The sequence below is a fragment of the Lagenorhynchus albirostris genome, chromosome 1 (genome assembly GCF_949774975.1).
Source record: "Lagenorhynchus albirostris chromosome 1, mLagAlb1.1, whole genome shotgun sequence".
Lineage (NCBI taxonomy): Eukaryota > Metazoa > Chordata > Mammalia > Artiodactyla > Delphinidae > Lagenorhynchus > Lagenorhynchus albirostris.
The window spans coordinates 140,279,692-140,293,362 of record NC_083095.1 but is presented as its reverse complement, the minus strand read 5'-3'; the positions used below and the strand labels follow the sequence as shown (position 1 = coordinate 140,293,362).

Sequence of the window (13,671 nt, the reverse complement as noted above, 5' to 3'; positions counted from 1 at the left end):
TGGGAAGGATGCTTTGAGAGGTGGAGGCAGAGCTGAGTTGATCTGAGGACAAGAGTTCTTCAGCTGAATTGCAACAAGTAGATGGTGTGGCCAGGGAGCCTGGTGGAACTGTGAATGTGGGGGGAAGGGCCTGGGGTCTCTGCTAAGGTAGACCCCTGGTGGGGCCATCTGTTCGAGGGTGGTCGGCTGGCTGCATGGGCAGAATGTTGAGACATTTGAGACTGATTACATAGCTCGGACGCCTGCTGTTGGATTCAAAGCCCAGTGCTCAGCAAGGCCAGCTGTGGATGTGTCCCTACGTGCCTTTTCTCACAGCATGAGTTAAGATCATATGTGGCAAACTCTGCCCTCTTACAGAAGAGGAGACCAAAATTCCCTCAGGGCCAAGATGCACCACGCCCTCCCCACAGCCCCAGGCAGATGAGAGCAGGTGAGAGGAGGGGAATAGGCTCAGGCCTAGCAGGAGGAGACAGGGACAGAGAGAAGGGGGGCAAGATATGTTTAGTAGCAAAGACATCTTTATCATGATCCAATTTTGCCTCTCAATTCTTGAGAAGAGGGAAAATGCCATTCTGTTTCTTTGCATTAGGATTTGAAGTTACTCTCCTACTTGTAATTCTTTTGTTGTGGTGGTTCTTTTCATTCTATTTTTGAGTTGAGGATAACAATATAAGATAACGTTCAAAAAAAGACCATCTTTTTGGAATGCAAATAGAGCAGAAACCCATTTATAAATTTTTAAAGAACGACATGAAACGACTCCCAACTGTAGCACCCTCCATTAGCATTGCAATTCTTAACCCCAAACCTCTGCCGTGCCACCTTTTCACTTGTTCCCATAAAATCAGGTCTGCTTTCTCTTCCCTTGCCTTTAACACGGTAATCACATGGCACAGCAGCCTCCTCCCAGCCCTGCCAGGCCCTTTCCCCAGGATGCCAGCCCACGCCAGTGGACGGACACTGAGTGCCTGTGTGAGAGGAGGCATGCACTGCACGTCCCTGTGCTTCCAGCCAGCTCCAGGGGGTGGTGATGCTGACAGAGTGACGCTGACCAGGATAACATTTGAGGCTTAGAACTCATGTTGCAAGCAGGACTTTCTCCATCCCTGTTCTACATTTCTCCTGCCATGAGAAGCCCTGCAGGACCCTCCCCTGCTCACAGCCAAGCTTGTGACCATGACCTCTATGGCTGGGCCTCCTGTGGCCAGGAGGTGTCTGAGGACACCCCTTGCAGGTGCAAGAAGGGAACGCGTTGTGTTCCTTTGGACACCCTGCCCACTTTGTGTCAGGTGAAGCCTGGCTTGTGCTGCCCTGCGGGCTCAGGCCAGCCCTGTGCCTGCAGGTGTGACAGCACTTGCTAAAGCCTCAGCTATTTCTATGGTGCCCGGTTGTGCTTCCCAAATTCAACCCCAGGAAAACCTCTGAAATGTTCAAAGTGGGGAGATAGCAGAACAGGTAAATGAGAGTATTTGCAGGAAGCTCTCTACCTTTCCTGCAGAGGCTGCTGCCCTCATGTCTCAGTGCTTGGGCAGGACTATGTTATATAAGTAGGTCCATGAGGGCTCCGGCCAGGGCCTGCGGTCACCAGGGCTGCTCACATGGAGGCAAATGCACCTCAGATTAATGCTCTCATGATCCTTAATGCCAGGATGCCACAGCTGATGCCTCCATGTGCGGCTGGAGGGAGGGGGCCCGATGTGGAAGGTTCCTTGTGGCCAGCACAGCACGACAGGCCCAGGTGGCTAAGGAGAGTCCTGGGCTCTCCCAGGGTGTGCGCCCCTGAATGGGGGGTGAGGCTTACCTGTGCTGGTGCTGATGTTCTCTGTGCCCACTGTCTGCCCCATCAGGTGGTATTGGTTCAGCCTGGAGCCATCTTCTGCCACCACAACCGACTTGGTTGTGCCATTGGTCCAGACATAGACAACTTCAGAATTAGGATATGCATCTGTATGGGGGAGGAAAAAGGGGTGTAAACATGGAATCATTTGCAGCGTGGCACAACCAAAGATGTTTATAAAAGTAGTACGAGAGATGATTAGAAAGTCAAAGTTAAATGACCTAAAGAAAGTACAGGCAGTCAGACCAGGGCAGACAGCACCACGGTTCAGGCCCTTCTCATTTCTAAAGGGCAGAGTGCTCAGAAGCCGGGCCCAGTGCTTCCTACAGGGTATCTTCTCTTCAGGGTGCACTGTCGCACGGGCCTGAGACCACAGGGTCTGGGGCTCTCCCAGCTCTTAGGGCTCCTGTTGTCATTACAAGAGCTCTGTAAGGATGTAATGCATAGAGTGCCTTGTCAACAGTTCATAAACAGTCAAAGTAAGAACAATGAATCACCCAAGAAGTAATGAATACACACCAAAAAGACAGTTTGGAAACCGGGAGCACTCAAACCAAAGCATGGACTGAGGCTCAGGGGTACACTGCTACAAAGCATCTTGTATGGTGGCAAAGTGGTGATGGTTTGTTTATTCGTCACAGTGTTGGTTACAGTATTAGAATTTTCTTAAATGATAGGGAAATGGTCAGTATTTACCTCATATCAACCTTGGGAAACAGTTTAAGTTTTGCTTATGATTCTCAGAGGCATAAGGAAGAAATGACCCAGGTCGAGTTAGCCTTAAAAAATAAGCTAAATTAAGCTTTGTTTGTAGGACTAAACTGGTTGTCTGCTCAGGGAATTTTCAAGCCTGGTCTCTGTTTTTGCTTTTATTTATTTATTTATTTTTGGTTGCGTTGGGTCTTCGTTGCTGCGTGTGGGCTTTCTCTAGTTGCGGCGAGCGGGGGCTACTCTTCGTTGCGGTGCGCAGGCTTCTCATTGTGGTGGCTTCTCTTGTTGCAGAGTGTGGGCTTTAGCATGCAGGCTTCCGCGGCACGTGGGATCTTCCCAGACCAGGGACTGAACCCGTGTCCCCTGCATTGGCAGGCAGATTCTTAACCACTGTGCCACCAGGGAATTCCCTCTGTTTTTGATTCTAACAACTTGGAGCAGCATTTGATCACATCAGCTACTATAAAGGTCTCTCTTTTCAGAAGGCACTTGTTGCCCTGTTGTCCATGCTGTCCTGGTGGGAGGGTGGTGCAGAAGGCAGAAACTTTACCCCTGGTGTCACACCTGTGACTGTTACCTTACACAGCAAAAGGCACTGTGCAAAATGGAATTAAAGCTATGGGCTTAAAATCAGGAGATTATCCTAGATGATCCCAGTGGACCCCGTATAATCACTTGAGCCTTTAAAAACAGAGAACTTTCTCCAGCTGGGGCCAGTCAGAGAGACCCAGCTCAGAGAGATTCGAAGCAGAAAGAAAGGACTCGACTGCCATTGCTGGTTTTGAAGGTGGAGGAAGGGGCCATGAGCCAAGGTATGTGGGCAGCCCATAGAAGGCAAGAATGACTCCCTCAGGTGACAGTCAGCAGGAGACAGGGACCTCAACCTACAACCCATGGAACTGAATCCTGCCAACAGCCTGAGAGAGGCTGGATGTGGATTTGCCCCCAGAGCCTCCAGAAGGGAAAGCAGCCCTGCTGACACCATGATTCTGGCCGTGGGAGACCCAGAGCTGAAACACTAGGCAAATCCACTGTATTCTGACCAACAGAACTGTAAGATAACACGTTTTTGATTATTGAGATATAATTAACATGTATCATTGTATAAGTTTAAAGTGTACAGCATCATGATTTTATATATGTATTGATACATATTGCAAAATGATCACTACAATAAGGTTACTTAATAAACGTGTTGCTTCAGTTAAATTGCTAAGTTTGTGATAATTTGTCATGGCAGTAGAAAACTGGAACAGGTAGATGGACTGATAAACAGAAGACTCTCTCCCAGAGGAAGGAGACAAATACACATAAGACATGTTACATGTGAGGTGGTAGTGAGTGCTATGGAGAAATATAAGCTATGAAGAGAAAAGAGGTGCTATTTTAAATAAGGTAATCTGGGAAGGCATAACTTAAGAGACCCAAGGGCTGTGCAGGAGCCTGCCACGTGGTTGTCAGAAGGACATGTATCCCAGAAAAGGGCACTGCAAGTGCACATGTCCTGGGGCAAGAGTGTGCCTACAATGCCTGAGGAGAAGGCAGGTGGGCAGTGTGGCTGGACAGGGTAGACAGCAGAGGGCAGAGGAAAAGACTACATAAACGTTGCCTCAAGGCTATTTAAGGCCTTTGCCTTTTACTCTGAGCTAGCCAGGAAGGCAGGGGCGGGGATAAGCAAGTAAGTGACATAGCCTAGTTCATGCTGTAAAAGGACCCATCTGGCTGAAACAGGAGACTAGAATGCAGGGGGGGAAAGAACAGAAACAGGAGAGTGCTTAGGGCAATATTAAAATAATTCAGGTGAAAGATGATAGTGGCTGGAAGTGGTAAAAAGAGGAGAAAATAGGGATACATTTTAAAGGAAAGGGTCATCCAATCAGCTAACAAATCAGATGTGAGCTGTGAGAGGAAGAGGGTGACCAAACCAGGCATCTGGATGGCTCATTTGTACTCTGGGATGGCAAAGATTCTGGAACAACCCAGCTTCTGAGGAAACAGCAGCATTCAGGTGCTGACATTTCAGAGTTGAGAGGCCTATGAGAGGTCTCCTCGGGATGCTGAGCAGACAGTGGGCCACACAAGTCAGGAGTCATGGGATTGGTCCCTGGTGAGGATGTGACTTCTTGAGGCATCGGCACACAGATGTCACTTGAAGCAGGGGCTGGTGACAGGGTCACCTGCAGAGTGAATGTTGGTGGAGGGGAGGGTGCTGCAGGGCCTAGAGGTTGGGAAGGTGAGGAGGGAGCTGCAGAGCCACTGGAGCAGCGGCCACTGCAGTGGGAGGACATGGGGAGTGTGCTTCGCAGGGGCTTGTGTCACAGGCTTCAGACGACAGCTGAGAAGTGGCCTCGGGGCCTCGTGGCATCTGTTCACCTCAGCAAGAGCACTTCCAGAGGAGCAGTTGGCTTTAAGGAACAGGGGAGCTCAAGTGTTCCCCATGGCTCTTGAGGGCCCTGAAGGTAAACCTGCACACCCGCCTCTGTATCTTCCCAGCTGCCACACACAGCACCCAATGCCTTCTGGACAAGGCTGTGTGCTTGGCTCGCAGCCTGACGCCAACTCCAGATGGAACAGAACCCATGTACCCTCACAGGGAGGCCTCTGCAGACGTCTCAGGAGATGGGATGGGCTGGCAGGGAAGGCATCCCTAAGCAGGACAGCAGGCTCCGGGACTCCACCAGGCAGGGCTGGTGCCCGGCACTGCGAATGGGCTCCTGGTGTGGCCACTGCTGAGGCAGACAAGCAGGACTACACGTGTGATGAGGTTTCCACAGAAGGAGCCAGAAGAGGTCACGTTAGTAATGAGCCGTGTTCCCACTAAGTGTGGGAGTTTCTTTGCTAGTGCACATCACTTCCTTATTCTTGCTTTATGTGCAAAAGAGTATACGTAACACTTGGAAAATAATAAAACAAGCATGTATGTAGCAAACATTGAGCTTAACACAGAGGAAAACGTCAGAACCTTCTAGGCGCACGACTCACCAAAGGCTCACTTTCTCCCCACAGGTGGTATTCTGAACTTTATGATAATCATTGCATTGTTTGCTTTGTAGTTGTACCTTCTGGGCAGACATCACTAAACAAAGGGGCTTTTTTTGCCTTGCCTATGTTTTCTTTGTGAAATCTGTTTTGTGTTTTTTACCCATTTGATTCATGTTTTCAAATATATTCTGATATACATATTTTTTTTGCTCCATGTGTTGCAAATATCTTCTTCAAGTTTGTGGCTATTTCACTTTGTTCATTTTTTTAAAAATTTTTTGATAAATGGTATGTTAAGTTAGTCAAATTTATCAACCTTTTAATCTTTCTGCATCTTATTTCGGAGGCCTTCCTGATGTTACACATGTAGTATCAAAGCTGGAATGCTCCATCTTTAACCATTAGGGCCTTGATCACAGACAGTTGACTTCTGTATATATTTTCCTACATAAGTATCCAATCAGATCTTCTCCATGTGGTTTTTGGTGCTGCCACCGAAATCATTAAGCTGTCCCTCCCACCCACTTACTTGCAGGGCCTGTTCTGACAAGTAAGGTCTCCATCAGGCATGGCCTCTCTCTTGCGGGATTCTCTGTTCTGCTCCTTTTTTCTACTCCAATTTCAATCTCCCCTGTCTTAACTACGCAGACTTTAGAATTCTAGACAAGAACAGCTGGAAGGGCGAGGTGCCAGCTTTTCTTCTTCATAGGGCCCTGGCTGTTCTTGGTCCTCTGCTCATCCATATACATGTTAGAATCCGCTCATCAGGCTTTCCCAAAAATACTCTGATGAAATTTATGTTGGACATGAATTGGATCTATAGATTACAGATTGGGGACACATGACATCTTATGGTATTGAGTCTTTTTATCACAGACTTGATATGTATTTAGGTCTTTGGAGTGAAAGTGCCTGACAGTAAGCCTTTTTGATTGTAATGTAAGTGCCTGGCATTAAGCTTTCCATTGCCGAGGCAACTATTTAAAAGGCATCCACCTCACATAGGCATGTTCCCAGCTACACTACTAGATGAAGGGCAGGTCCACCCATGCAGTTCCCCTTCTAGAAAGCCCAAGGTGACCTAGATAACTGGTCATTTGATGACCCCACTTCTCCCTAGTTAGAGTGCCTAATTCCTGTTCTTATGTTTTAAATTTGCCAATAAAGATTGAACTGGTGAAACCCTAAGCACCCCACCCTGGACCCCAATAAGGGTAGAGCCCTGGGTCTGCGCTCTTTCTCTCTCCCTTACCCGTGACAGTGCTGTGTGGCCCTGGGCGTGCTGTGTACCCTCTGAGAGCTCTGAGTAATAAGCCTTGTTTTTTCAAAGTTCCCTGGTGGTTGTTGCTGAGAATGCCTTGCAATCATCATAGGAACCACAAAGGCCAGTCCAGCCTCAGCGTTGCCTCTGGTCAGGGAATGTCTGAGGGGCCGCCATGGGTAGTATGGGCCCAGATGAGCACCCCAGGCATTCTCAGTCACAGAGCATTTCTGACTGCTAATGTATGAGCTGAGAGCAACACAAAGTATTCTTCTAGGTTGAAATATCTTTCAGTGAAGTTGTATCACTTTCTTTCTTGTGCTAGACATTCTCCCTCCAGATGTGTGTTACTCAACATGGTTCCAATAACCAGTGTAACCTGTCTCTGAGCAAAGCCATATGGGATCCCAACTTATCAGAAGGCTGCTCGGCGAGGGGGTGGTCAGAACCCTGAGAATTAGTGACATGATTCCAATGTTCATCTGCATATTAGTAAGACATGAAATAGAAGGACGTAAATAGAGTAGACCAGCTACAGCAGTCAATGGAATAACATGGATGCTACACTTGACTTACACAGCAGGTGGAGGTTGACTGTTCTTGTCACGTTTTTTTTAAATTAGCATGACCTTCCATTTCCAAGTTTCAGGTATTACAGAAGTGTTGATTTCACACGGACAGCACTGGAGTTACCCAACACAGTGCATTCTGCCGTAATGTCCCTTCTCTACTGGGGGAACATGGCTGGGGATGAGGGAGGTGAGGCCTGACGATGTGCTCCACCCTGGCAAGCTGCTTTCTAAGTGTCTGGTCACAGACACCACCAGGCATATGCTGAGACTTGGATGGTGCCCTGAGTTCCCCATAAAAGACATGAGATTTCTATCTTCCTATTATTTAGATGCTACAGGACCCTGAATATTGAAGGGCCATGGTACTGAGACATGGACTTGAGCAGAGTGGCCACACTGGATTCTAGCTGGGGCTGTGAGTATGGAGTGGACAGTACATGGTGATGAGGCAGCATCTCCTGGCAGTCCCCAGACTGTCTCAGGCAGCTTGTGCTCCTGTTGTCCTGTGCCACTGTCCTGCATCTTCCCCCAGCTCCTCTGCCTCATAGCAGGCAGAGCCGCTGCACTGTGAAGCTGGCCTCCCCCTTCCCGGCTACATTTGCAGTGAGGAGGGCTGCCAATGTCCCACTAACAACCCCCACTCCAGTCCCAATCCACACGTGGGCTGTGAGTCTGTACCCTGGCCAAAAGAGTTAAGGGGGCCCCCATAACCCCTGGAAGATGTGAGTGGGTTGGAAAAGGTGAATCCCAAAACTCAAAAAGAAAAAGAAGCTCAAACCTTGGGACAATAGGTCTCAGTGACCAGGGCAGTTCTGAGAGTCAGAAAAGACTGGGAGCACAGACATGTATCTAAAGAGAGTACGGGGGAGGCCAGGGGAAGATGGCGGAAGAGTAAGACACGGAGATCACCTTCCTCCCAACAGATACATCAGAAATACATCTACACGTGGAACAACTCCTACAGAACACCTACTGAACGCTGGCAGAAGACCTCAGACCTCCCAAAAGGCAAGAAACATCCCAAGTACCTGGGTAGGGCAAAAGAAAAAAGAATAAACAGAGACATGAGAATAAGGACGGGACCTGCACCAGTGGGAGGGAGCTGTGAAGGAGGAAAGGTTTCCACACACTAGGAAGCCCCTTCGCGGGTGGAGACTGCAGGTGGCGGAGGGGGAAGCTTCGGAGCCGCGGAGGAGAGCACAACAACAGAGGTGCAGAGAGCAAAGCGGAGAGATTCCCGCAAAGAGGATCGGTGCCGACCAGCACTCACTAGCCCGAGAGGCTTGTCTGCTCAGCCATGGAGGTGGGCGGGGCTGCGAGCTGAGGCTCAGGCTTCGGTGGGAGCACAGGGAGAGGACTGAGGTTGGCGGCGTGAACACAGCCTGCAGGGGGGTTTAGTGCACCACGGCTAGCCGGGAGGGAGTCTGGGGAAAAGTCTGGAGCTGCCGAAGAGGCAAGAGACTTTTTCTTCCCTCTTTGTTTCCTGGTGCGCGAGGAGAGGGGATTAAGAGTGCTGCTTAAAGGAGCTCCAGAGACTGGCGCAAGCTGCGGCTAACAGCGCGGACCCCAGAGGCGGGCATGAGACGCTAAGGCTGCTGCTGCTGCCACTAAGAAACCTGTGTGTGAGCATAGGTCACTATCCACACCTCCCTTACGGGGAACCTGTGCAGCCCGCCACTGCCAGGGTTCTGGGATCCAGGGACAACTTCCCCGGGAGAACGCACAGCGCACCCCAGGCTGATGTAACGTCATGCTGGCTGCTGCTGCCGCAGGCTCACTCCTCATCGTACCCCTCCCTCCCCCTGGCCTGAGTGAGCCAGAGCCCCAGAATCAGTGGCTCCTTTAACTCTGTCCTGTCTGAGCGAAGAACAGACGCTCTCCGGAGACCTACATGCACAGGCGGGGCCAAATCCAAAGCTGAGCCCCGGGAGCTGTGCGAACAAAGAAGAGAAAGGGAAATCTCTCCCAGCACCTTCAGGAGCAGAGGATTAAATCTCCACAATCAACTTGATGTACCATGCATCTGTGGAATACCTGAATAGACAACGAATCATCCCAAATTGAGGAGGTGGACTTTGAGAGCAAGATTTATTATTTTTTCCCCTTTCCCTCTTTTTATAAGTGTGTATGTGTATGCTTCCCTGTGAGATTTTGTCTGTATAGCTTTGCTTTCACCATTTGTCCTTGGGTTCTATCCATCCGTTTTTTTTGTTTTGTTTTGTTTTTATTTAAAAAATTATTTTTTCTTAATAAATATTTTTATTTTAATCACTTTATTTTATTTTATCTTACTTTATTTTATTTTCTTTTATCCTCTTTCTTTCTTTCTTTCGACTTTTTCTCCCTTTTAACTGAGCCGCGTGGATGAAAGGCTCTTGGTGCTGCAGCCAGGAGTCAGTGCTGTGCCTCTTAGGTGGGAGAGTCAACTTCAGGACACTGGTCCACAAGAAACCTCCCAGCTCCACGTAATATCAAACAGCGAAAATCTCCCAGAGATATCAATCTCAACACCAACACCAAGCTTCACTCAACAACCAGCAAGCTACAGTGCTGGACACCCTATGCCAAACAACTAGCAAGACAGGAACACAACCGCACCCATTAGCAAAGAGGATGCCTAAAATAAGTCCACAGACACCCCAAAACACACCACCAGATGTGGACCTGCCCACCAGATAGACAAGATCCAGCCTCATCCACCAGAACAGAGGCACTAGTCCCCTTCACCAGGAAGCCTACACAACCCACTGAACCAACTTTAGCCACTGGGGACAGACACCAAAAACAATGGGAAATACGAACCTGCATCCTGCAAAAAGGAGACCCCAAACACAGTAAGATAAGCAAAATGAGAAGACAGAAAAACACATAGCAAATGAAGGAATAAGATAAAAACCCACCAGACCTAACAAATGAAGAGGAAATAGGTAGTATACCTGAAAAAGAATTCAGAATAGTGATAGTAAAGATGATCCAAAATCTTGGAAATAGAATAGAAAAAATGCAAAAAACATTTAACAAGGACCTAGAAGAACTAAAGAAGAAACAAGCAATGATGAACAACACAATAAATGAAATTAAAAATGCTCTAGAAGGGATAAATAGCAGAATAACTGAGGCAGAAGAACGGATAAGTGACCTGGAAGATAAAATAGTGGAAATTACTACTGCAGAGCAGAATAAAGAAAAAAGAATGAAAAGAACGGAGGACAGTCTCAGAGACCTGTGGGACAACATTAAATGCACCAACATTCGAATTATAGGGGTTCCATAAGAAGAAGAGCAAAAGAAAGGGACTGAGAAAATATTTGAAGAGATTATAGTTGAAAACTTCCCTAATATGGGAAAGGAAAGAGTTAATCAAATCCAGGGAGCACAGAGATCCCATACAGGATAAATCCAAGAAGAAACACACCAAGACACAAATTAATCAAACTGTCAAAAATTAAATACAAAGAAAACACATTAAAAGCAGCAAGTGAAAAACAGCAAATAACACACAAGGGAATCTCCATAAGGTTAACAGCTGATCTTTCAGCAGAAACTGCAAGCCAGAAGGGACTGGCAGGACATATTTAAATTGATGAAAGAGAAAAACTTACAACCAAGATTACTCTAACCAGCAAGGATCTCATGCAGATTTGATGGAGAAATAAAAACCTTTACAGACAAGTAAAAGCTGAGAGAGTTCTGTGCCACCAAACCAGCTTTACAACAAATGCTGAAGGATCTTCTCTAGGCAAGAAACACAAGAGAAGGAAAAGACCTACAGTAACAAACCCAAAACAATTAAGAAAATGGGAATAGGAACATACAAATCGATAATTACCTTAAATGTAAATGGATTAAATGCTCCCACCAAAAGACACAGATTGGCTGAATGGATAAAAAAACAAGACCCATATATATGCTGTCTACAAGAGACCCACTTCAGACCTAGAGACACATACAGACTGAAAGTGAGGGGATGGAAAAAGATATTCCATTCAAATGGAAACCAAAAGACAGCTGGAGTAGCAATTCTCATATCAGACAAAATAGACTTTAAAATAAAGACTATTAGAAGAGACAAAGAAGGATACTACCTAATGATCAAGGGATCGATCCAAGAAGATATAACAGTTGTTAAAATTTATGCACCCAACATAGTAGCACCCCAGTACATAAGGAAAATACTAACAGCCATAAAAGGGGAAATCGACAGTAACACATTCATAGTAGGGGACTTTAACACCCCACTTTCACCAATGGACAGATCATCCAAAATTAAAATAAATAAGGAAACACAAGCTTTAAATGATACATTAAACAGGATGGACTTAGTTGATATTTATAGGACATTCCATCCAAAAACAACAGAATACACATTTTTTTCAAGTGCTCAGGGAACATTCTCCAGGATAGATCATATCTTGGGTCACAAATCAAGCCTTGGTAAATTTAAGAAAATTGAAATTGTATCAAGTATCTTTTCCGACCACAACGCTATGAGACTAGATACCAATTACAGGAAATGATCTGTAAAAAATACAAACACATGGAGGCTAAACAATACACGACTTAATAACGAAGTGATCACTGAAGAAATCAAAGAGGAAATAAAAAAATACCTAGAAACAAATGACAATGGAGACACGACGACCCAAAACCTATGGGATGCAGCAAAAGCAGTTCTAAGAGGGAAGTCTATAGCTACCTTAAGAAACAGGAAACATCTCGAGTAAACAGTTTAACCTTGCACCTAAAGCAATTAGAGAAAGAAGAACAAAAGAAGCCCAAAGTTAGAAGAAGGAAAGAAATCATAAAGATCAGATCAGAAATAAATGAAAAAGAAATGAAGGAAATGATAGCAAAGATCAATAAAACTAAAAGCTGGTTCTTTGAGAAGATAAACAAAATTGATAAACCATTAGCCAGAGTCATCAAGAAAAAAAGGGAGAAGACTCAAATCAATAGAATTATAAATGAAAAAGGAGAAGTAACAACTGACACTGCAGAAATACAAACGATTATGAGAGATTACTACAAGCAACTCTATGCCAATAAAATGGACAAATGGAAGAAATGGACAAATGCTTAGAAATGCACAACCTGCCAAGACTGAATCAGGAAGAAATAGAAAATATGAACAGACCAATCACAAGCACTCAAATTGAAACTGTGATTAAAAATTTTCCAACAAACAAAAGCCCAGGACCAGATGGCTTCACGGGCGAATTCTATCAAACATTTAGAGAAGAGCTAACACCTATCCTTCTCAAACTCTTCCAGAATATAGCAGAGGGAGGAACACTCCCAAACTCATTCTACAAGGCCACCATCACCCTGATACCAAGACCAGACAAGGACGTCACAAAGAAATATAACTACAGGCCAATATCACTGATGAACATAGATGCAAAAATCCTCAACAAAATACTTGCAAACAGAATCCAACAGCAATTGAAAGGATCATACACCATGATCAAGTGGGGTTTATTCCAGGAATGCAAGGATTCTTAAATATATGCAAATCAATCAATGTGATACACCATATTAACAAATTGAAGGACTAAAACCATATGATAATCTCAATAGATGCAGAGAAAGCTTTTGACAAAATTCAACACCCATTCAAACCGTCCAGAGAGTAGGCATAGAGGGAACTTTCCTCAACATAATAAAGGCCATATATGACAAACCCACAGCCAACATCATCCTCAATCGTGAAAAAATGAAAGCATTTCCACTGAGATCAGGAGGAAGACAAGGTTGCCAACTCTCACCACTCTTATTCAACATAGTTTTGGAAGTTTTAGCCACAGCAATCAGAGAAGAAAAGGAATAAAAGGAATCTAAAATGGCAAAGAAGAAGTAAAGCTGTCACTGTTTGCAGATGACATGATAGTATACATAGAGAATCCTAAAGATGCTACCAGAAAACTACTAGAGCTAATCAATGTATTTGGTAAAGTAGCAGAATACAAAATTAATGCACAGAAATCTCTGGCATTCCTATATACTAATGATGAAAAATCTGAAAGTGATATCAAGAAAACACTCCCACTTACCATTGCAACAAAAAGAATAAAATATCTAGGAATAAACCTACCTAAGGAGACAAAAGACCTGTATGCAGAAAATTATAAGACAGTGATGAAAGAAATTAAAGATGATACAAATAGATGGAGAGATATACCATGATCTTGGATTGGAAGAATCAACATTGTGAAAATGACTCTACTACCCAAAGCAATGTACAGATTCAATGCAATCCCTATCAAACTACCACTGGCATTTTTCACAGAACTAGAACAAAAAATTTCACA

At 45.5% G+C, this 13,671-nt stretch overlaps 1 protein-coding gene across 1 annotated transcript in view; it reads right to left on the bottom strand.

Annotated features, from left to right (window-relative positions):
• Positions 1 to 13,671, bottom strand: part of GABRA5 (gamma-aminobutyric acid type A receptor subunit alpha5) — a 103,419-nt gene that overhangs the window by 14,765 nt on the left and 74,983 nt on the right. The window contains exon 9 of the mRNA XM_060155452.1: positions 1,802 to 1,945. Coding sequence (XP_060011435.1) covers positions 1,802 to 1,945 — 144 coding nt within the window. The remainder of the gene's footprint in view (positions 1 to 1,801; positions 1,946 to 13,671) is intronic.